This window comes from Talpa europaea (assembly GCF_964194135.1).
Source record: "Talpa europaea genome assembly, chromosome: 2".
NCBI classification, from domain to species: Eukaryota; Metazoa; Chordata; class Mammalia; order Eulipotyphla; family Talpidae; genus Talpa; species Talpa europaea.
In genome coordinates, this window is record NC_140068.1 from 14,733,065 (window position 1) to 14,756,233 (window position 23,169).

The 23,169-nt window shown below is 37.1% G+C and overlaps 1 protein-coding gene across 2 annotated transcripts in view; it reads right to left on the minus strand.

Moving 5' to 3' along the window:
- The window catches only part of GRM1 (glutamate metabotropic receptor 1), a gene marked incomplete at both ends in the record, with an annotated part of 363,299 nt that overhangs the window by 248,791 nt on the left and 91,339 nt on the right, over window positions 1-23,169 (minus strand). For both annotated transcript variants that reach the window (XM_084229060.1, XM_084229061.1), the window contains one exon: window positions 308-557. In XM_084229060.1, coding sequence (XP_084085186.1) covers window positions 308-557 — 250 coding nt within the window. The remainder of the gene's footprint in view (window positions 1-307; window positions 558-23,169) is intronic.

Genomic DNA, 23,169 nt, shown 5'->3' on the forward strand with positions numbered 1-23,169 from the left:
ATTGATTTAAGGGGCAGAGTGTCCAGGAACCAATGAAAAGAATAATTCTTCAATCCAAAATATATTCTGGCAACTTACCACTTTTTCCCAAAACCGTCTCATCATTTGTCCTAGAAGCCTGTACCCGTGCCCTTCTATCAGAAAAATGCTGATAATCCCACTCAGTGACATCCTCAACTAGTGGTCGGGCCACAGAGCACATGCACCCACCTGGGAGTCAGGAAGGCCAGCTTTATGGGAGCAAGGATATGTATGTCAAAGTGTGCGAGCACGTGTTAGAGAAACAGAGAGAGATAGAGACATTTACCTTCCAATGAGTGAGAACTCGCCCACTACACCCAGCCGCCGCATGGCACTCAGCAGGCCTCGGACTGTCATGCCTTCACAGAAGCAAACCACCACCCTGGCCTTCGGGAGTCGTTCCCGGAGCTTCCGCAGGAGCCGGTCAAAGCTCTTCTCTCCAGCGTTGCTGTAGATTTTGTCTGAATGAGCGATGCAAAGGCCTTCCTGGGCAGCCAGCTCTTTGAAAGCATCCATTCCGCTCTCCCCATAATTCCCTGTCCAGAAATAATCAGCAGATGTTCAAGACAACCTGGTGGCTGCAACATTTACAAGCTGGAATAAGGGTCCATTAGTCACGGGGAATGGAGAAGACAGGCTTGCCAAACAATGCTTAAAGATACCTGGGACTGACTGAAGGATGATCTGGATGGATTAAAGAGAGCCATCAATCACATGTCATCAAATGATCTGTTCTGTGAAAATCAGAGGCTATCTGAGCTAAGGTGTCCACAGTGAAGTAACTTTTGAGAAATGAAGGACTGCTGCCCTCTTTGACAGCTACAATTAATAGTGGCTGTCCCAGATCTTAACAACTTGGGAGAGGTCAGCACACTGGGGCAGGGCAGTAACAAGGACAGAAGCCGGGCTATTCATGGGAGAGCTAGTTTACGCTACCTGCCAGATTAGCAGGCAGACACTCTGGGGGACAGCAAACCCTGCAACATTTCCATGTAGAGTAAGCAAAACAAGTGGAACACCTCATCAAGCCAGAGACAGCAGAAAAGAAACACCTATATGGCTTAGTCAAAAACCACCTTCATTCAGATGAAGCCATATGTTTTTCTTTAATATCATTATAAAAATATACTTAAAACACTAAGGACTCAAAGAATCAATGAAATAAAACAAATATCACATTGTGCCAATTCCCCATCTATTTCACTGAGTTTAGTGCCCACTGTAGTGCTGACCACATCTCTGCTCCTTTCCCTGAATTTGGAGATTTCTGCATCAATGAAGATAATCCAGTACTATATCCTCACAGTTTCCCAGCCTTTTCCATCCCATGGTATTTCTCGTAGCCCATTTTCTTCCCTAGTCATATTTTTTACTTCATTATCACATATGTTTCTAATATCTCTGATGTGGGTGTCAAACATCCCAGTCTGTTTATTCCCACTTATCCTTCCAGCTCATATATTCTACTACCCTTACTACAGCACTTCTTTGACCCCAGAAAAACTTAAAATCCATTTACCCCCCATTTTTTTCTTTCCATCTTCCCTATCATTTGCCTCTTGGTCCAGCTTAGATCTTGGAGTTTATCCACAAAATTACTCCCTTGCAAATTCACTATCTCCCAGTGTTCTCTTCACAAATTCCTAATGATAGTTACATCCAGCCATTCATTATTCCATGTCTATACACTAAGAACCTAAACATGGCTAGAAAAATACCTACGACCTTGCTGACTGCATTTATTTAAAAATCCGTATGCAAAAAATAAAACAATAAAAATCCACATGCATACATCCCAAAAAAGGAGCACTTAGTAACACAAATATGTTATACATCTCCCATGTAAATAAATTTTCCTAGTCTCTAACATGATCATTTCATTCTCTTCTCAAATCTCCAAGCCACTAACCCCCCCCCCCCTTTCACCTCCATCTCAGCTGGTATCTTTGGCTTCATGTTTCAAGAACACAAAAGTAAAAGAAAACCAATTCCGCCACACACCAAGACATCTAGGGAGCTTTCTTCATTGATGCTTGTATTCTCTGGCATCTCTCCTGGTACAAATCTGAAGTGTTTCTCCCAAAGAAAGGAACCCATGCCTGATTATGAACACTAGGACACCCCACTTTTTGTCTATTCAAAGATTTTTTCCTATAATTGACCCTTCTCTATTATAAAGCTATTTTTCCCTTCTAATAATGTCAATCAAAAAGAAAAAAAAAAAAAAAACCCTGAGGCTCTGTCCTACTTGAGTCACTACTTCACTCACAATGCCTATTCACAGCAACAACAGTTGCCAAGGTCAATGTGTTTTCTTTCTTTCTCCCACTCTCTCTTTTACTACTTATTTTCATCACTTCAGAATCTTCTTACCAAATTCTTCTCTTGTCAAGATCACGAATAAGTTTCCTGTTACCTGTCCCATGATCTGTTCTGTCTTCATCTCTATTAACTACTCAGCTGCATTCAATTCTCTTAGAAACACTTTATTTTCTTGGTGCCTATGATACAGTCCCCTCAAGGTTTCACTTACAGACAACTTCTCAATTTATTTGATAGATTTTCCTTTTCTGCTCAAACTCTAAATGTCATGCCAGGATGGGGTCCTGAGAAACTTTCTTTTCTTCATCTATACTCTCACTATTTAAGTGCTCCTTTCAGTAACATTTCTTCAAATACCATTTGAATACCATGGTTGGATCCTAAATATAGATCTACATGCTGTACTGCCCTTTAGAACAAAAGATTAGTATATTAAATTGCCCTTCTGACACATCCATTTATAGACATCTCAACTTTAACATATCTGAAATAAAGTGTTTCCCTCTCTACCTTGCAAACCTGCTCCTTCCAGACATCTCATATTAGTAAATAGTACCATCATCCAGCAAATATTTAAATAACAAAATTTAGGAGTTGTTCTGTGTTTCATATTCTAGATGTTTGTGTGGAATATGTCTAAAATATTCCTAATCCAGGGCCTCCCCGGTGGCACGGCGGTTGAGCGCTGGGCTGTGAAGCTGCCCACAGACTCTGCAGCGCCGGTTTGAACCCCGGCCCCTGGCAAAGGTCCCACATGGCGCGCAGACCTCTACTGCTGCGCCGGCTGCTCCCTTCAGCAGTGTATTTCGTCAGTGTGCCTGTTCTGCTCCCTGCTCTGGTTCTGGTGAATTCTCTCACCCTCCCGCGCTCTGACTGTACCCAGTGCTTATATAAATAAATCTTTAAAAAAATAAATTAATTAATTAAAAAATATATATTCCTAATCCAGTCCCTTTCCTTTATTTCAGCCTCTGCCTCCCTAAACTCAGTGTCTTACTCGGGTTCACTAAAAAGGAAGCCAAGATGAAGATTCATGTACAGGTTAGTTATTGAGGAAGGGAGGAGAAAGAGAAGCAGAAGATGAGCGTGAAATAATGAAGATGATTTTCAGTTTGATTTCACAGTAAGTGCTAATGCACAAATTATACCACAAAGATAGTCCCCTCCCCTTTGGCAAAGGGCTTGTTTTGCCAGTCATTGACTAAGGCTTATGAGAAGAAAGAGGAGGTGTTGCCTTCCAAAAAAGGGTCAACTGAGATTAAGAAAAGTCTACTGTCATAGTAACTGGGAGATTGGTTAACCTGGTAGGTAGAAAGAATTTCAAAACACCACTGACAGCTTCCTCTACCCCATTAATTATCAATTTCTGCCTAGACAACTACCCTACTCACCTGATTGGTTACCCTGCTTTGATTCTTGTTCCCACTCATTACACACCCAGCAAATAAAATTATCCATTAAGCTGTAAATCAGATTCTATCACTCTTCAGCAGAAAGTTTCAATTTCTTCTTGACATACTTGAAACGATACCAAAACATCTTCTGTTGAACTAACATGTTATTCTTGGGCTAAAGGTTCCGACATCTTCCATCCCTACTTCTGCCCATTTCTCACCTCCAGCCCCCTTGGTGATCTTTCTCTTCCTGGATTACCTAAACTACTCCTGTTTCTAGACTAGCCATCTCAATGACCTAAAAAGAGTTCTTCTATAATGTTCTTGCCAATGTCTTTTTTTTTAATTTTATATATATTTTACATCATTCTTCCTTTTTGTTCAAGGTATGCTTTCTCCTCTCAGATGCAATCCCCATAAAATTCCCACCAAGTCATCCATGCACCATCACCATAGTCCTTTGTGCTCTTCCCTTCCATTTTGATCCTTCTCCCTCCCCCTACCATGCAGAATGTCTCTGACTTATAGTTGTCTGTCAATTTTGTTTTTTAATTTATTGTAATTATTTTTCCCTGATCCCTTATTTGGTTTCCCTACATTTCTCTTATAAGTGAAACCATGTGATATTTTTCTTTTTTCTTTCTGGCTTATTTCATTGAGCATAATCGCTTTAGCTCCATCCATGTTGCTGTAAATGGCATGGGTTTATCTTTTGAATGCTGAGTAAATATTCCATTGTGTACATATACCACATCTCCTTGATCCAGTCATCTATTTTTGGGCATCTGGTTTGTTTCCACATCTTACCTATTATAAATAGTGCTGCAATAAACATAGGGGTACAGGTATCCTTTTGAACTGTTTTTGTGTTCTTTGGGTAGATTCCTAGGAGTGGAATTGATGGGTCAAATGGTAGCTCCATTTTTAGTAGTTTGAGGAACCTCCACAAAGCTTTCCATAGTGGTTGAAACAGTTTGCATTCCTACCAGCAGTGTAGGAGAATTCCTTTTTCTCCACATCCTCACCAACATTTGTTTTTTCCTGGTTTTTTTATATTTGCCTTTCTCACTGGTATAAGGTGGTATTTCATGGTGATTTTGATTTGCATTTCCCTAATTATATCATAAATATCACCTCCTCTGAAAAGTGTTAGATGATTAGCTGGCTTAAAGTAATCTCCCAGTAAATCCTAATTCCGTCCCTTGATTTTTCCTTAGTATATAAACCTAGTATTTTTTCTTGCTTTTTTCCTTCCCCCAGAACATAAGTTCCATGAGAATACCTTTTTATGATTTTTTTCAATGACATATCTTTAGTAGTTAGCATAGTTCTAGACAGTAAAATGATCAATAACAATGCATTTGTTGTTAACAGGCCAATGGAGAAAGAGGTAATGCTTATGAACAATTTAAACAAAATAAGTAAAACTAGGTAATAAACACCTGAAAAAAATCACTGAATCTAATTATCAAGACAGTACAATTGTCAAAGATGCTACTTTTTCACCTATCAAATTACCAAAATTTCAAAGATTAATAATGTTCACTGTTGAGAAGGCTCAAATACATTCACTTTTAGTTAAAGCAGTTCAAACACTTAGTGGGTAATTTGGTAGTAATTTCTAGGTATAAATCCCATAAAAACATATTAGTCAAATTTTGATTTTAAAATAATGATATTATCCAAAAATGACCTAGCATTTAAATCTCAACACCTATAAAAGTGACATGGGTCTTGTCATAAAACCTAATGAGATGTTCCTTATTCACTTTAGAAAAGAGAGTTTTCTTTTTAATAATATTAAATGATCATTGGATGTGTCTATCTGCCTCTTAATTTAACCAAATTCCATGACTTAATCCAGTCTAGTGAAGCCAAAATGGAAGCACTAACACATCACAAAGTCCTTAGCTCCTTAAACTGTGGAAACACATCTTCACTCAGACAAGAGGCATTGACTGATTATAAGGGAGAAAACTACAGCTGGCAAGTGAATGCCTCATCTGTCTGCAGGCGAGGACATGAGGAAGGAAGTCAAATGCCGCCTGCTCAAATAAATGCAGGTTCAGGAATTTGCAAGGTACATAGACTCACCAAAGCCTTCTCAGCAAGAGGCACTGTCAGTCCTTCAGAAGATGCTGTCACAAAGGGAATAACTTTACTGCATAGGTGCCAAAACTCGGACTTCAATCACTAGAACTGCTTTGATTCCTTTACATGCACAGTAAATGAGTAAAGATGTGCTGTGCATTCAAATAATCACATTCCTGTCTTTTTCACTAAGTTACACTTTAGACATATTCTCTCCAAACTCCTCAGGTTAGAGAAAAGGAAACTGAGACACAGAATTGAAAGGCACACCAGTGGGTATGAAGACTCTGTCAGACCTGGAACAGTTCTACATGACTTGACTCCTAAGTTACTGCTGGTTTCTCTTAATAGCAAAAAATAATGAAATGAGTATATTTACATAATCTAAATAAATGTCTGTGTAGGTCACTTGGTTCCACAAAATACTTGCTCTCAATTTCTTTATTCATATTTTCTTGTTTGGACAGCAATTCTTCATTATACAAGTTGATAGAGAGCTTAATGTTATGCATTATACCACACAGAAACTGACCCTTTCTCTCATGATCCTGAAAGACACCAAATTAGCATATAAACTACTATGAGAGCACTACAGAAAAAACAACTGCAATTTTATCTTTACACTTTAAAAATTGTATTTGTCAACCTTAACTTATTTGATCTCATAACTACACTTTGTACTAACTATATTGGTAAAAGTATGAGACACAAACACCATACAAAAATGGGAAGAAAACCACTTTCAGGAAGCTTAAAATTGTGTTGCTTTCATTTAGTCGCAACTACATGACATGACATGGACAAAGACTAGTATTTTTTTAGAGGTGCTGCAGGTTAGGAAACATGCAAAGCTGCCTATGGAAAATACTACATTTTGGTCAGGGAATGGAGAAAAGGGAACTCTTGCACACTGTTGGTGAGAATGCAAACTGATAGACACTATGGACAACATTTTAACATTTTAAAGTAGAACTACCCTAAGATCTAGCAATCCCTTTGGTCTAGCAGTGCAAAGGTAATGAAATCAGTATTTCAAAGAGATACCTGTATTCTCATGTTCATTGTGGCATTTTTCACAATAGCCAAGATAGGAAAACAACCTAAGTATTCATAAAAGGAAGAATGGATACAGAAAATGTGGTATATAAAATGAAATAATCGTCATTATCCCATCACTTGCATCAACATGGGTGTACCTGGAGGACATCGTGTTAAGTGAAATAAGACAGACATAAAAAGATCTTATTTATATGTGGAATCTAAAGAAGTTAAACTTAAAGAGCCAGAGAATAGAAAAGGGCTTACCAGGGGCCCTGGGTAGGGATGGTGAAAATGGGTAGATGATGGTCAAAGAATATATACTTTCACTTAAAAGATGAGTAAGTTCTGTGGATCTAATGTACAGAATGGTGATCATATATTTAGTGATATACTTCATTAAATAAAACATATAGTTAATAACACATGTTGTACAGTTGAAATTCATTAAGTGAGTCAATAATAAATATTCTCACCACAAAAAAAGATATGGTAATTATGTGAATTGACTGTATTGTTTCACAATATGTATATTTATAAAAGCATTACATTGTACAGTTTTAATATAAACAAATGTATTTGTCAATTATACTTTAATATAGCTGAGGGCAGGAAAGAAAGTGCCTTTACTCTAGGTCATAAAGAATAAACATATTTTTCCAGATAGGAAGAAAACTAGGGTACATGTACTCTTTGCCTATCCAGCAGGTCATGAGCAAACAATGGTAGATGAAAAATAAAACACTCAACACAGAGCCTACACTCTACCTTCCCTTTCCCTTCCAATCTGCCATTCAAGCCTCAACTTGCCTTTCCTGGCATTAAAGAATTTATGTATGGAAGGATTTGTGAATATATGAAGAGCTGACTTAATAAAAACCTTTAAAAATAAAATGACTATGTAGTGCAAATACACAAACTGGTAGACAGCTGTATGTTTCATTCAATTAGCAAATAGTTTCTTGAGCTTTCAACTTGACAAAAATCCCTGAGTTCCACATTTAGAGAGTTGCCAAGAAATATTGAACATTGGCTTTGCCTTCAATTTGATGAATATTTCCTTTGAGTCTGGCACTGTGCTCAATATCTAAGCATTTCATTTATTCATCACAACAATTCCATATACAAGAATAAGTGAGGACATGGACACTCTAAGTGGTTAAGTAACTTGTTCAAGGTCATATAAGGGTGGGTTTAAGATCGGACACCTATCACAAAAGTCCTTGCTTATAACTTCCATTTTATACTGTCTCCTCCACAGAATTGTAATATAGATATGAATATATAATAGAAGCAGACAGAAAGGGCAATAATGCTGGCCAAATATGTTTACATGTAAAGTGAGCAGTATCAGAATTTTAGATTTCATGTTATGAAAAAAGGGATGATCAAAGAATAACTTTGGGAAAGTAGGAATGAAACTGAGTCCTGAAGCATGGATTGGCATTCATGGTGAATGTAAGTGAAAGTGAATCAACGAAGGACATTTTTAGAGTCAATGAGTACAGAAGCCCCACTAGAGCATAAGGTTCATTGTTTATAGAATGACACTCTCTACTGTGGATCTCGAATGAAGCATCTGGCATACCAGCACAAGATTACAACATGGAAATGTGCTATATGTTGCTGTGTTATAACAGACTTTATCACTGCTATGCTGTTGCCTAAAACCTAGAGAGTTAGAAAGGGAAGAGAGGCATATGACAAAGTCATAAAATATAAAATTGAAATATGTTGAAAAATCATAACTTCTTAGTTATGTGATAACAAATTTGCAGACTAAATCAAGATAGCTTTCTATAAATCAAGATATTCCATAAAACTATGTTTCTAAACAGAACATGTGGGGAGATTTTTAAGAGGTAACATGGGCTTAGAAAATATCCTATTGATTTAATAATAATACAAGAGTTTTAAACATAGTAAAAATGTACAGACATAACAGAACTATTGTCTATGAAAGATCAAAATTAATAAAATACCATATGAGGGTAAAAAAACAAAACACCTCAGAAGAAAAAAAAATGACTACAAATCTAAATTTTCTAAGCTACAGCTGATTTTGAAGAAGATGTGATTATCTAACCACATTAAAGAAATTAATTTACAAAAGATTAATTTGTAGTGTTTTGATAGCTAAGTTTCATTGAGCAAGCAATCTATGAAATAAAACTGTCTTAAATTTCATAATCACCTAGATGAACCACAAAAAGTAGGCACTGAACACTATACCTTGCATTGTTTTCATCTACTTTTAAAATGTTAGGAACACATTTAAGAAACAGAGGCCCATTTTGAGGTGAAAATAACATTTATGCCATCATGTTGAGTCAAGCTCAAACATGTTATTATAGCTTCATAAAGTATCTTGATCAAACAACTGCACTCAATATAGTTCACCCCTACATATTTACATATCAGTTATATCAGGAGAAACATGAATAAAGGAAAATATGTAGATATGTCTTCAGTCTTCGGAAAAAAGGAATGCTTTACTTTGAAAGAGCTATTAGCCTTATGCTCTCGCTCCCTTAACCCATTCCTATTTCATGATTACATTACATTTTCCTTTTTTCATTTTGTTTTGATATTCTATAGTGCTCAGACTTCTGATGATAAATCCCTTAGAGCAGGAACCAGTCCCTGTCCAAGGTCTTGAAATAGAATTCTCTGTCTTCTTTGCCATCTCACACAAATAAGACAATATCTCATTTTGTTAAAGAATCGAGAAGGGAATTGATTTTTCAGCATCTTCTGGAAACCTACTGCAAAATTTAACAACCTTCGTTATCAGTAAATTCTTCTTTTTGACCTAAATCCCTCACACTGAAATTTAAATCCATTCCCTTTTCATTCACAGTGGAAAAAGATATCCACTGTTTGGAAATCCGGTGTGTCTATAGTCTGGTGTGTGTGTTTAAGACTTTCTGGAGGCCCTGATTCAGTTTTCTTTTCTCCCAGAGAAACAAACCTTATTACTTTAACCTTTCCTGGCAACCTTTCCATTTGTTTAGTTCTCCCACTTAACACTTAGAAAATATATGATTCCCCTGCCTCTGTCCACACACCTGCTGTCAGCACTGTGGGTCTGGTCAGCCAGAGGTGACTGCTTCATCACCTGCCTTAGGGGCTTGTAAGGGAATGTATATGCAAGGTCAATGAAGAAACTGTTTCTCACAAGGTAGCCACAGAGAACAAAAGGAATCATTTTTACTAACAATTTCCCAGTCCCACTTCCAACTACCCCAGTTTGGACAAGTAATAATTATAACATTCAATCAGAAGGAGATTAACTGAAAAATTATTGTCAACTATATGCAATAGGATTGAAGCCAACTTACTTTTGTCCTTTTTCTTCATTGTGTTTTTAGGTATACCTGATGGCTGAGTGAATAAAAGTAAGAGCCTTGGCATTGATCAACCTGGCTTGAATCTTGTATCCCAGATAAGGAGTTTGTTAACCTTAAACCATTTTCTTTAAGCTCTGGTTTCTGATTTTGTAAAATGGTGGAAGAGGTTCTAACATGAATCTCAAGGAGTTATCATGATTACTAAATTGCATGTGTTAATGAATGTAAAGATGACAAAGCAGAAAATAATAGAGAATAATGTTTATTTTCACTCTCCATGTCTCTCTAAATTGTAGATTCTAAAATTGACAAAAAGCTTTAGCACTGGCCCAAGAGCTTTAGATTGATTTATTTCCATGTTCCTATTTATAAAATCCAAGCTCGTGGATTTTAACCACAGTGCTTCACTCATCATTTATGGTCACCTTGTTCCTAGGTTGCCCTGGTATTTTTTTTTTCTTTTGCCACACTTGCACAAAGCAATTTTTCCCTATTTTATTTTTGGACTTTTGGTGTTCACACAATGCACTTAAAAGTCTATATTTGTCTAAAATGAGTGTCTGTGACTGAGTCTTCTTTCAGCTTCAGTCTTAAGTGTTTCATTGTGTCCATTTTAGAGCTTAATGCAATAACCCAGTTTGTTGCTTCTCTGACTCAAGTTCTTTATGAATTAATGAAAGAAAGTTAAAGAAAGGCAAAATACAAGCGGTTAAAAAAATACCAAAGGAGATCATCCTTCTTGCAGAAAAGCCACATTTTCCATTTTGGTTTTCACATGGAAGAAACAAGAGTTAGCCCTTATCACATCTGCCCACTATCCCTGCCCGTGTGGTAGTGAATATACAATCAAAACTGTGAAGGTTGTTTCTAGCAACAAGTTCAAGTTCAGAAAAAGTATGCAAAATATACACACACTAAAACCATATATTCTTTTTAATAATAATGCCCAGTGCTAACAAGCATTCAGGGAAATTGAGTTCGCTCATACCACTAATTGTAGCATAAACTGCTCCCATCTTTATAGTGGACATTTTGTAATATCAATGCTTTAAATTATACTCATATTTTAACTCATAAATTTAGTTTCCATAATAAAATGATTTCATTCCTGCTGTAAGAATCTTCATAACAGCACATAATTGGAAAACATAACAAAAAAAAAACCCCAACAACTTTGTTCTACAAATAATTATATAATTTTATAAAGAATATATGCTGCAGGGCCTCCCCTGGTGGCGCAGCGGTTGAGCGCCAGGCTGCGAGGCTGCCCGCAGCCTCTGCAGCATCAGTTCGATCTCTGACCACCGGGTAGGGTCCCACATGACACGCAGACCTCTCCTGCCACCTGCTGCTCCCCTCAGCAGTGTACTTCGGTCCTTCTTCCTGTTCTGCTCCCAGCTCTGGCTCTGGTGAATTCTCTCATCCTCCCGTGCTTCTGACTGTACCCAGTGCTTGTATAAATAAATAAATCTTAAAAATATATATATATATGCTGCAATCAAAAAAGATAAACACATGAAATTACAGCAACATGGATGGAGCTGGAAGGGATCATGCTCAGCGAAATAAGCCAGAAAGAAAAAGAAAAATACCGGATGGTCTCACTCATAGCAGGAATCTAGAAAACCTAAATAAGGGACCAGGAAAAAGAATAACTATAAGAAAGAAAAAATCAAAATCAACAAACAACTATGAAACAGAGACACACTATGGGGGGGGGAAGAGGGTTGGGGTCAAAATAAGGGGGTTGCAATTGTATGGGCAATATAAAAATAAAATTAAAAAAAATATTGTGAAAAAAATCTAAAAAACAAAAAATATATATATGCTGCATATATATATATAAAACAAAAAATATATATATGCTGCATAGGACTCCTCCCCTCAGGCCCTCAGGTGTGCTCACTATAGCTCTCCTACCACCAAAGCACCCCTAGCCCTCCCCCATTGCCCACTGTGTTCCCCACAACCCTGTTCTCAACCCTAGTTGAGTCCTAGGGCAAGTTAGGGATAATTAGGCAGCTTCAGGGACAGTGCAGGCAGGGACTTCAGGAGAGTTATAGAAGGCTCCAGAGATAAAGGCAACAAATTCCAAAGGAGACTAATCAAACACCCCCAGGACTAGGGGCAACAGAACATTCAGGAACAAGAATGATAAAGAAAAGTGTGCTAAGGTTAGGGCTGGGGCACAGAGACTTAGTTCTGGGCACAGAGACATTAAAGTAGAGTGAGTGAGACCACCAAGAACTAACCAATCACAAAGAGACTGGTGGAGCTTTAGAATAATTAGGGAAAGAAGGTATATAGTCCCCGAGGGACAACTCCACTTCAGCTTCCTGGACCTTCCTGGCAGGGTTCCAATGGCCTAGGAGTCCCACTTTATTTCTGTTCCTTTTCTCCTTAATAAACTTTTTCTTTCTCTAAACAAAACAAAGCAAAACAAAACAAAAAGAATATATGCTGCAAAGATGATGTAAAATCGTATGCAATGATTTAGAAAATATTTATACCTATTGTTAAGTACAAAGTGTTAAAAATAGTATGAAAAAATAGAGCCAATTTTAACATGTTTGTAAATTTACATAAAGACAAATCTTAAAGAATAGGTATGAAAATATTAACAGTGGTTTTCTTTTAGATGGAAGAATTTTGTTTTTATGATTTTATTACCTTTGTTTTCTAGCTTATTGAGAATAATCATATAGTTCACAAAAATGTTTGTAATAAAAATATTTAGAGATAAAAACTGAGTATCACACCAAGCATAGCTATTATGAGAAAATTTTCCTGAAGGAAAATAAACCTCTCATAGTAACTATTGTAGCAAATTTTCTTCTTCCTAAAGGAAATAATAATAATATTAATAATAAAATAATTAATAAATAATAAAATAAAATAAATAATATATAATAAAATAAATAATAATATATATAATATATATTATAATTATATAATATATAATAATAAATAATAAAATAAAATAAAATAATAATAAAATAATAAAAATATTAATGTTACAGTCCTTAAACAATGTTGATCCACCATAGGGAATTTCCTGTGATATCAGTATATTTGGGTTCACAGAGCATATATAATATATTCACAGGATTGCCTGTTTGAAGTCCTGAAATTTGATATTCTCCCAATTTATGAAAGAGTCTATCCTTTTTTTCCCTTATGACTCAATGAGAATTAATCTGGGAGATAGGTGTTTATCATTTACAGAGCTTCTGACCCAATGAAATATATAAAAGGTCTAAGACACCCTCTCTGCTGTAAATTTCCCTTAGGGAATACGTTACAGGTAGGACCATCTTTTCTCTATGAAAAAGGAAGCACTTCTTGATTGAGGCTTTAAGCCAGGATGGTGGGGCCATTAAAGTCTTTCCTCTTTGAGCAAAGTGCTACAAGTAGTGTGAATGATGTCTAAATATATCCAGGGAATTATTTCTAATAGGGAACAAAAGTGAATAAAACCTGTTAAGCATATTTCTGTGTTTTAGTGTCCTGAACATTCTGTTTTGTCAAAATTGAACAAATCAAAGGATGACTTGGTTTAGGGAGAGTAAGCAACACTAATATTGACAAATCATAAAATACTGATAGAATCTGAAAATTAATGGAGAGCTTATCAGGTCTTTCATTTTCTTTTAAATTTTCCACAACCTTCTTACCTCATTTTCCCACATTAACTTTGCAAGGGAAACAGAGACCTAATGAAGAAAAGCATCTGGAGTGAAAATCATCAGAGTTGGCATTGAATTCATCAGCTGGCATTTAGGCCTGACCCTAAAGATGATGGCTTTTAACTACTTACCTCCGTGTATGGATCTATTACCCTATTCTTCCTTGCTAAAAATACACAGGTCTGTTTGGGGTGACAGTGCACAGCCCAAAACACCTACCACCACATACTCCCTTGCAGCTAGAGATGCAGAAATGACCCAGTTCCAAACAATGGTATTTTAACAGAAGTTTCCAGGAGAGTTTCCCAGAAGTGTCTGAGAAATTTTGGGAAAGCTCAGATATCAGGCAGACTTTTGGGTCTTTTGTTCCTTCTTTTTTTAATAGCAGCAAATAGAGGTGAGCCTGGAACTGCAGCAGTCAAACTGACATAATAAGGGTAAAAAATGAAGATAAAGTCTAAGCATGAAGACTGAGTAACAGTAGACAGAATAAGATCCATACTAGGCCTGTACTACCTACAATGTTTTCTTGCATGAAAACACAAATCTCAGACTGCTAATCCACAATTAAGATTGTTTTCTATTATTTTCATATAAACACATTTTTGACCCTCTATATGACATTTCACTATAAAAACCCAAGGATGAGAGCCATTAAGTCTTAACAACCTCTAACTAGGTATGACCTTCAGTTGTTTATCTTTCTGTTTACATTGAGCTGTTTATCTTTCTTTGCTCATGCTCAAAATGTGGGGTTCGTACTAGGAAATCTTTAAGGTTCCTTACAGCATGAGCATTTGATGATTCTAGAACAATATGAATCAGCACTCTTTCATAATCTAGAGTTTCATGTCAAAACATATTTCATATTCTCAGTACTCAGAGTAAGCATCTGCTTAGCAAAAAATTTCAACAGCTTTTTCTTTCCCCAGTCTGATTCTTTTACAAGTGCATTACTGTAAGGAAAGAGAAAGAATTTGTTGTATAACCATTTAAAATGCATCTTGTCTGCAGGTTTATTTTTGCCAATACTCACATTTAGGTTTGCAGCCACTGAAAAACAGGGAACAGACACTGTCCTGCAGAAACAGCCAATATATGAGGAAACAAACTTGCTTATAGAACAAGCACATCAGGTGAACCCCAAGTGATAGAAAGGTCCAGCATCACTGCACTAACATTCAGCAGGAGCCAGCTGTTCCCTTACCCCTCTAACTAGCCCCTCCTTTTAGCCACCTTTTCAGTGGAATTGACCCAACCTTTCTACTAAGCTCTTGGTCTCCTCCTATTTAATCCCACTCTTTACATATTTTGTATCATTAACAAAGAATTTCTAATATCCAAGTCAAAATAGATTTTACCTTGAGGCAAAAGGAAGTTAGACTGGGGAAAAGAATGTCTTTGTTTTTTTAATGTTTTTATTGAGGTAAGGTTGGTTTATATTATTGTTTCTATTAGAGAAGTGTAGGATTTCCCCTTTCCAGTCATTGTTGCCATAGTCCACCACCACAGACACTTGTGCTCCCTCTTCTTTGTTCTCGTTCCTTACCCTCCTCCTCCAGCTGCCTCTCTTGTTGCCTCCATTCCACAGACAGCTTTCAAGGGTTAGTTTTCAAGGGTTAGTTTTCAGTTTGGCTTTATCTGTCCCTTAGTTTTGTTCTTTTATATTCCACATAAATGACACCATCCATCATTTGTCTTTCTCCTTCTAACTGATTTCACTTAGATTATCTTTAAATCAAAGGACCTGAGAGACTCTTGCAGTAAATGTAATGAGTTAAAAAGCCCCTGGACTTGAACTGTGAAATCTAACTGGAACTTAGTTATGCTTAGTCTAGCTATGGCCATGTCCTAGTTCCTGGACTACCTGGAGTTTTAGCTGCTTTATCTGCAAAGGTGAAGGGGTTGGACTAAATCATCTCCAAGGCCTCTCATGGGACTGTAAGTTCACCCTGGATCATGGAGAGACAGCTCATTCCACACCACTTTGCATTGCAGAGCCTTAGTTTGACCTGTGTTTCATTGGCATTCAGTTCATGCAAGATTGCCAATGGTTTTGCCAATACTCTTGGAGTAATTTCATGTGTTTATAGGAGAGATAGCACTGCAGAATGGTGAGAAGCAGGCACTCTGGAATCAACAAGCCCTGGCTCAAATTCTGATTCCCCCACTTATTAGCTGTGAGATTTTTATTAAATCAGTTAACCTCTTTGTGCCAGGATTCCTTTATCTGCAAAATAGATATGTTGATAGCAACCACCTCTTAGAATTGTTGTAAGAATTACATGATTTAATATGTATAAGTATTAGCATATGGTAACTACTATAGTTGAATTTGACATTCCTTGAGTTGCTATGGACCAAATGAAACTCTTTCTATTATTTCCTCTTTCCCAGAAACCCATTTCTCATATGATAAAACTGTCATTTCTCATATGATAAAACTGAGGCTTGGAAAGACTGCTTATGCTTCCATACACAGTAAATAGGTAAGAAAGGAACTTACCCCAGCAGTGAGTCCAGAGCTCATCATAATCTATTGAACTTGCTCTAAGGGGACATAGCATGTGATTATGAGCCTATAGTGGTGAGTCAGACAACTCAGCAAGACTGCAGGAAAAGGCAACTATGTGTGATGCCGAGCAAGGCAGAGTCAATGAAGTGCCAACTAGGAACACAACCATGTAAATGTCACTGGGCATTTTATCTGCTTCTCGAGTTCCCATACGATGGCAAATGTGCCAGCAAAGGCTTCTCTAGCCTAATATACCCTCTTCACCAATACCTGAATTTCTACCATTATCAAGACTTGACTTTTTTCTTTGTCTTGAAAAGAAAGATGCTCCTAGGAGAGATAACCTATTGAAGCCCTGATATCTTAATCTGATTTAGTTGACAAATCTGTCTGAAACTTGTGGGCAGTGCAGGCATCATCGTACCATGGAAAGGAGGAACTGTAGTGCTGTACAGTGCTTCCAGAGGCATAGTTTGTCAATTTCACAAGACACCGGTTCCCTGGTACATTCCCTTGGGTACCTCAGATCATTTAGAAATGTTCTGTGACAATGAATAATTCCTTGGCATCTAATATTTTAAATCTTCACATTACATTTTTACAAGAAGATTCTTCCTGATGTGGGGGGTGGATTGCTGGAAGACGGCAACATTTGATGGGCACTCTAGGCTTAAAATGTATATAAATAAGATATAAAGTTTTCACAGAGTATCAGTTTCTTTGTTACTATAATTAATACAATATGTAATTTAATAGCTCAAAGAAGAGGTTGCCTCACTGTCCAGTTTCCTACTTTGGTATTCAATTATCCTTCATTTTCCCCAATAAAAACTAACCAAGGAAACATTATCTGAGAAACCCAATACTAGATTCCCAGTGTTGGGAATCAAGCATTTTAGATAACTTCCATGATGATACTACAACACAGTGAATCCTTTGTGGGATTAGTTCTTATCTGAGCTTCCTGCCAATTCCAACAGCTTTAAGTTGATGAACCACACAGGTCCTGTTAGTTCAGTTCTTTCAATGATACTTTGCCAACCTCTATGGCTGCCAAATCACGACCCTCCAGCATCTCTGACTCATTACAGAGAAATGAGAGCAGAAATGTGGAAACTCAAGAAGCAGCTCTCTGGTCTCCAGTCTTCCCTACCATCACAAGGGATGTAGGAATATAAGTATATCCTGTGCACGAGTGAATGTTGATTTTTTGTTTTGATTTTTTGTCATTCAATATCTTCCAGCACACATGTGGCAGGCAGAACTAAGTTCCCAGGGGTAAATAAATGAATGGAAAGAGAGTCTATGCTCTAGATTAATTCAGGTTTCTGGAAGAGTCAGATATGCAGGAATGATTATAGGTGGTGCTGAAGGGCAGGCCAGAGAAGGAGTATCTAGAGCCTGTTGGGAAGAATAGGAAAGATTTTGCATTTGGAAGGAAACTCTGTACTAGATTTTAAAGAAAGTAGAACTTTCTAAAGCATGGCAAAGTAAGTGCACTAAAACTATATATACATATGTGTATTTCCTGGACCCATTTTAAATGTCTTTTTTTTTTAAAGATTGATTTTTATTTATTTATTTGTTTGTTTGTTTGTTCATACATACATACAAGCACTAGGTACAGTCAGAAGCGCGGGAGAGTGAGAGAATTCACCAGAGCCAGAGTGGGGAGCAGAGCAGGCAGAAGGACCGAAGTACACTGCTGAGGGGAGCAGCGGGCGGCAGGAGAGGTCTGCGCGCCATGTGGGACCCTCCTCTGGTGGCTGGGGAGCGGCCAGGGATCGAACCGGCGCTGCAGAGGCTGCAGGCAGCTTCGCAACCCAGCGCTCAACCGCTGCGCCACCGGGGAGGCCCCCTGAACCCATTTTAATGTAGGACTTTGCACTTTAAAAAAAACAGTGAAAGGAATAAACAATGAAATATTTAACAATCCAAAATACACACAGAAATAGGCGTGCACATATCTGTGTATAAAACAGGAAAAATCTGTCTTTAATGAAAGTTAAATATATTTTATGTGCCTAACAAAACTGAAATCATTTCATTTCCTTGCTCTTGTTCATCTAAAATCTATCAGTTCCTTTCACGTATACTCAGTACACCCATTATCATTACCTTAACACAAGTCTTCACTGTCTCTCTCTCATCGGCTATTGCCAACAGCCTTCTGTATGTTTCCCTGCTTTCACTCTTACTTTTTTCCAATCCCTTTTCAATCCAGAAATCATCATTCTCTTAAACATAATTAGATTAATTTACTTACTGACTCTGATCTCTTTAGTGGCTTCCTCTGACACTTAGGATAAAATCCAAAATTCTTTCATGGCTGAAAGTTTCCATGTGACCTTCAGCCTACTTGTTATGCCAGTCCCACTTTCTACCACGTTGCAGTTCAGTTTCGCAGCCACTGGACTGATCTTCATTTTCAAACGTTGAAATATCTTTCCTTGCTCAGAGTGTTCTGTCATTTCCTTCAACTTGTGTTGGTCATCCTTACTTCCATTCATCATTCAGGTTTCAGTCTCTCTGCGCTATTTCTTACATGGAGGTCTTCCTTAACCATTTTGCAAAAAGCAATCCCACCTTGGCCTCATCACCACACCCTGTTATCTCTTGCTACCACTAGCAAATGGACAAATATGTAATCATGTATTTACTGGTGGCTGTTTGCTGAAGGCTTAAGTGTCCATGAGGATGTGCATGTAGTGAAGGGAAGGGCCACATCTATTATCTTTGTCCAGGGTAGATGTAGAGCATAGTTTCCAATCAATAATTCTTGTTGGATGACTTTTGAGTACTTGTTGACCAGCTCAGGGAGAAAACAGATGACTATTCTGCCTGATAAACTCTCTGTATAAATGGAACATGATTACAATGGATTTGAAGTCCTAGAGGAATTTATTTTAAGATTATAACATTCTGGGTCTGTGGGGACAAATTTGTTTTCATCTATTGTTCAGTGAAATAATCAATGACAACTGTGCTGTCCTCCAGGTTCCCAAGTCTTAATTGATTAAGAAGGCACTTAGAGGAGTAGACAGTGTTTAACTTTTCTAATTCCAGAAACATTATGTAATGTCTGAATAGAGTTATTATGGAGCTAACTTTCTTCCAGAAAGAAACAGTAGGCCATGGGGAGAATGGAGCTCAGTAGGAACCTTCCAATTTCTCTCCTTAGCTGGGCTAGAAAAGTCACAAGAGCTTCCATCTCGGATCGTCAATAGTCCTGAGAACGCTAACTCCACTATAAGAAGAATTGCTTAACAAAGAAAGTTGAAGATGCATAACGGTGAACAGATTTCTCTGCATATATTTATTTCCCCCAAGTAATCAGAAGGAACTTCATAAAGCACCCAGTCCAAAAAATCCTTCAACCCACACAGCATCATAGCCGGAACTCAGGTAAAACCTCTTGCTTCTGAACACTAATATCCCAGAAAGGAGCTGTCTCCTGTCTTAAGATTTTCTTGGTGAAATGAATGATGGTTTAATAAATAATCTAAGATTCTCTGGAAATACAAAAAACCTTACTATTAATATAACAAAGGGTGTGTTCAATGAAGGAAAGAAATGACTTTTCACAAAGTTTTCTTTAAATGCAAGCATAGTATTAGGTTTTACTTATCTATTATTTGAATAATATTAAAACTTTAAAAACATAAAATCAAATCATACTATTTAATTCTCAACTGTTCAAAATTCCACCCCCTTACTTTTTTTTTTTTTTTTTTTGGTTATCTGCCCGATATTCTCCACCTGTTATTCTTAAGAAATTTTATTACTTACTTTCATTATTAATTTACATTTAACATATAAATGATATAATTCAGAGGACATTTGCTTGTTAAAAGTAGTAAATTTATTTGACTTTTCCTTGGAAGGAAGAAGGAAAGGAGGGAGGGAGAGAGAAAGGGTGAGAAAGGAGGGGTAGGGAAGGAAAACCAAACCCTAGAGACTCAGGAAGCAACAGTGCAAATAAAATTAAATCTTTTTTTAAACTAATTCTCAAAATTTTAACCCACAGCATTGTGGTTTGAACCTCCATGGCGATGGAATTCTCCATGACTTCTAGTTACACTAATGATCCTAGTTACACTCTGAGCAGCAATGAGGTTGGGTATTGATAACTGACCTTCCTCTTCCTATAATTGCCTTGCTAAAACCAATATATCTGAAATCCTATGGTCCTATCTCCAGAAACATATAGCATCTCCAGTGGATGCCTGTGCTCTTATTTTAGAGAGACTATAGATATATGTGTGTATATATATGTATATGTGTATATATATGTATAGATATATGTGTATATATATATATATAGTATCTCTAAAATAAGAGCACAGGCATCCACTGGAGATGCTATATGTTACATATACATATACTATATGTATATGTTACATATACACATACATATATATGTATATATATCTATAGTCTCTCTCTATATATAATCTATAATATTAATAGAATATATATATATATATATATATATATATATTCCTGACATCTGTGACTCTAGGAAATCTAGGGACTCTTAGGGGACTGGGCTCTGGCTAAGCTGTGATTCTGAGCTAATAACCCCTGTTGGTGCCTGGATATTCAGGAAACTACCTACACAGACCTCAAGATGGGTCCTTTCTGCTGCAGAAGAAACCTCTGCAAAATGGAGATCATAATACTGGCCAAACTGGACATTCCTGGGCTGAAGTTTAAGTCATTTAACAACACATATTTGTGATCAAAACACAACCTGCTGTCTCAAGCAGGCATGGAGTAGCTGAGCTCAACTAACAACTTAGTTTGAGGTTCAATATAGGTGAACCCAAGCCTTGCCACCTTCCCAAGTTACTCTGAGCACCTTCTCTCAGTGAATTACAGAAATATCTCCACGGGGTTCTGGTTTTGTTCTGCCCACAATCCCTCCTCTCAGTGACTTTACAGGACAGACACTAAGTGGTGTTTCATAGAATAATTGAATTTGATTCTCCTGCCACAAACACACTCACATATACACATGGGCATTCTTTGTCTTATTCAGGGAGACAAGAACACTTCAAGAAGAAAGTCATCCATATATCCTGAATGACAAGTTTCTCTGCCACTTTAAAACAAGTCACTGTTTATAGAAGCTGCTTTTCATGCAGTGTAAGCTCTAGGAACATGGGCAATATTACCTTCTGATTTCCTTCTTACATACTACACACATATCACCATTTGGTCAAATATTAATAGATGATAAAAGGAAAATTCCAATAAAAATACCCATATTTTAACCTCCAAATTCTGTCACTGTTTAGGATTGCATAAACTGCTAAAAGATTTACCTTTGCTGGAAACATCTGGGAAAAAATACTCTATTTATGCTCAAAAATCATTTTCTTTCTTGAGACCCCACTAAAAACTGCACATATAATATGCCAGGCTACTTCCACTCTAAGGCTTCTTGTGACTTGACTTCCTAATTTCATAGGGGAAATGCACAGCATGGCCAAAGATGCTGGGTGGGGAAAGAATGAACAGAGGGTATAAAAAAGAAAAGAAGACTCTCAAAAGGCTTACCTTCTGAAAATACCAAACTCCATATTAATATTATTTATTGAAATTAATATTGCAATTTATCCAGACACATATTCACTCTACTAAATCTAAAATACTAATATTTCTAACAATTTTCCCAAAGTTTATCTTAAAAAAGACTTAAATATGCCTGACAAATTAATAATTCACATAAGATCTTGTGTAATCCTGAAAATAAATCTGCCATTAAAGATTAAGAGAATTTATGGCTCTAGATTTAAATCTAAACTGGATTTAAATCTAAACTCCACCTCTTACAAGATGAATTCCTGCTAATCTAAGCCACACTATGCCTCACTTTCCTCAGTTAAAAAAGAGACAATAACAGTATCTTCCTAAGAATGTTATAGTGACAAATTAAATGAGGTCATATATGCATATAAAACACTTAGCACTTAATGCATATTAAGTATTCAATCAACTTGTGCTATTATTATCTTATGGTGCATTGCATTTTCCAAAGATGGTGACACCAAAATATCCTATCTGTGTACTCTTCTCACAATGTGACATTGTCATTCCTCCACTAAACAAATGAAGTCTGTGTTCCCTCCTCTCAAGGTGACCCTGATTGACATTTGAAGCTAAGTCATAATGGGATACAGCTTTGCCAGGCCATCTAGGGGAACTTGCCTTTGGAAACCAGCCACCAGGACACAAGGAAGCCATGTGGCAGCATGGAGAGGCTATATGATGTTGTTCCAGCTACAGCCAGAGGCCCCAACACAAAGCCAGCATCAACCACCAGTCAGGCAGTTGAGTGAGATTTCTTCATTCCGGCCCACAACCTTAGAGCCCCCCCAACACATGCCATGTTGAGCAGAAGCAAGCCCCCACTAGAAGACTCAGTAAAAAAAAGTAATTCTGTTAATGTAAATCAATACATTTTGGAATACAGAATTTTGTCCAAGATTGCATGTTCATAAGAAGCAACAAGAGAACTGATAGGCAGATTTTCTCATTGAAAATCATATGCTACTTCCACAACTTGAAATTTGGAAAGTTGTCTTAAGAATGTCCTGGTTCTTTATGACATGTATGTCTATCTCCTCCCACCTCTGATCCCTTGAATCCAGATGACTGTCAACCCACTGTATCTTAAGAGGAAACACCATGTAAGCAGCACGACCTGCATCCATCTAGCACTACCTTTATGATTACTTTCATGGTTC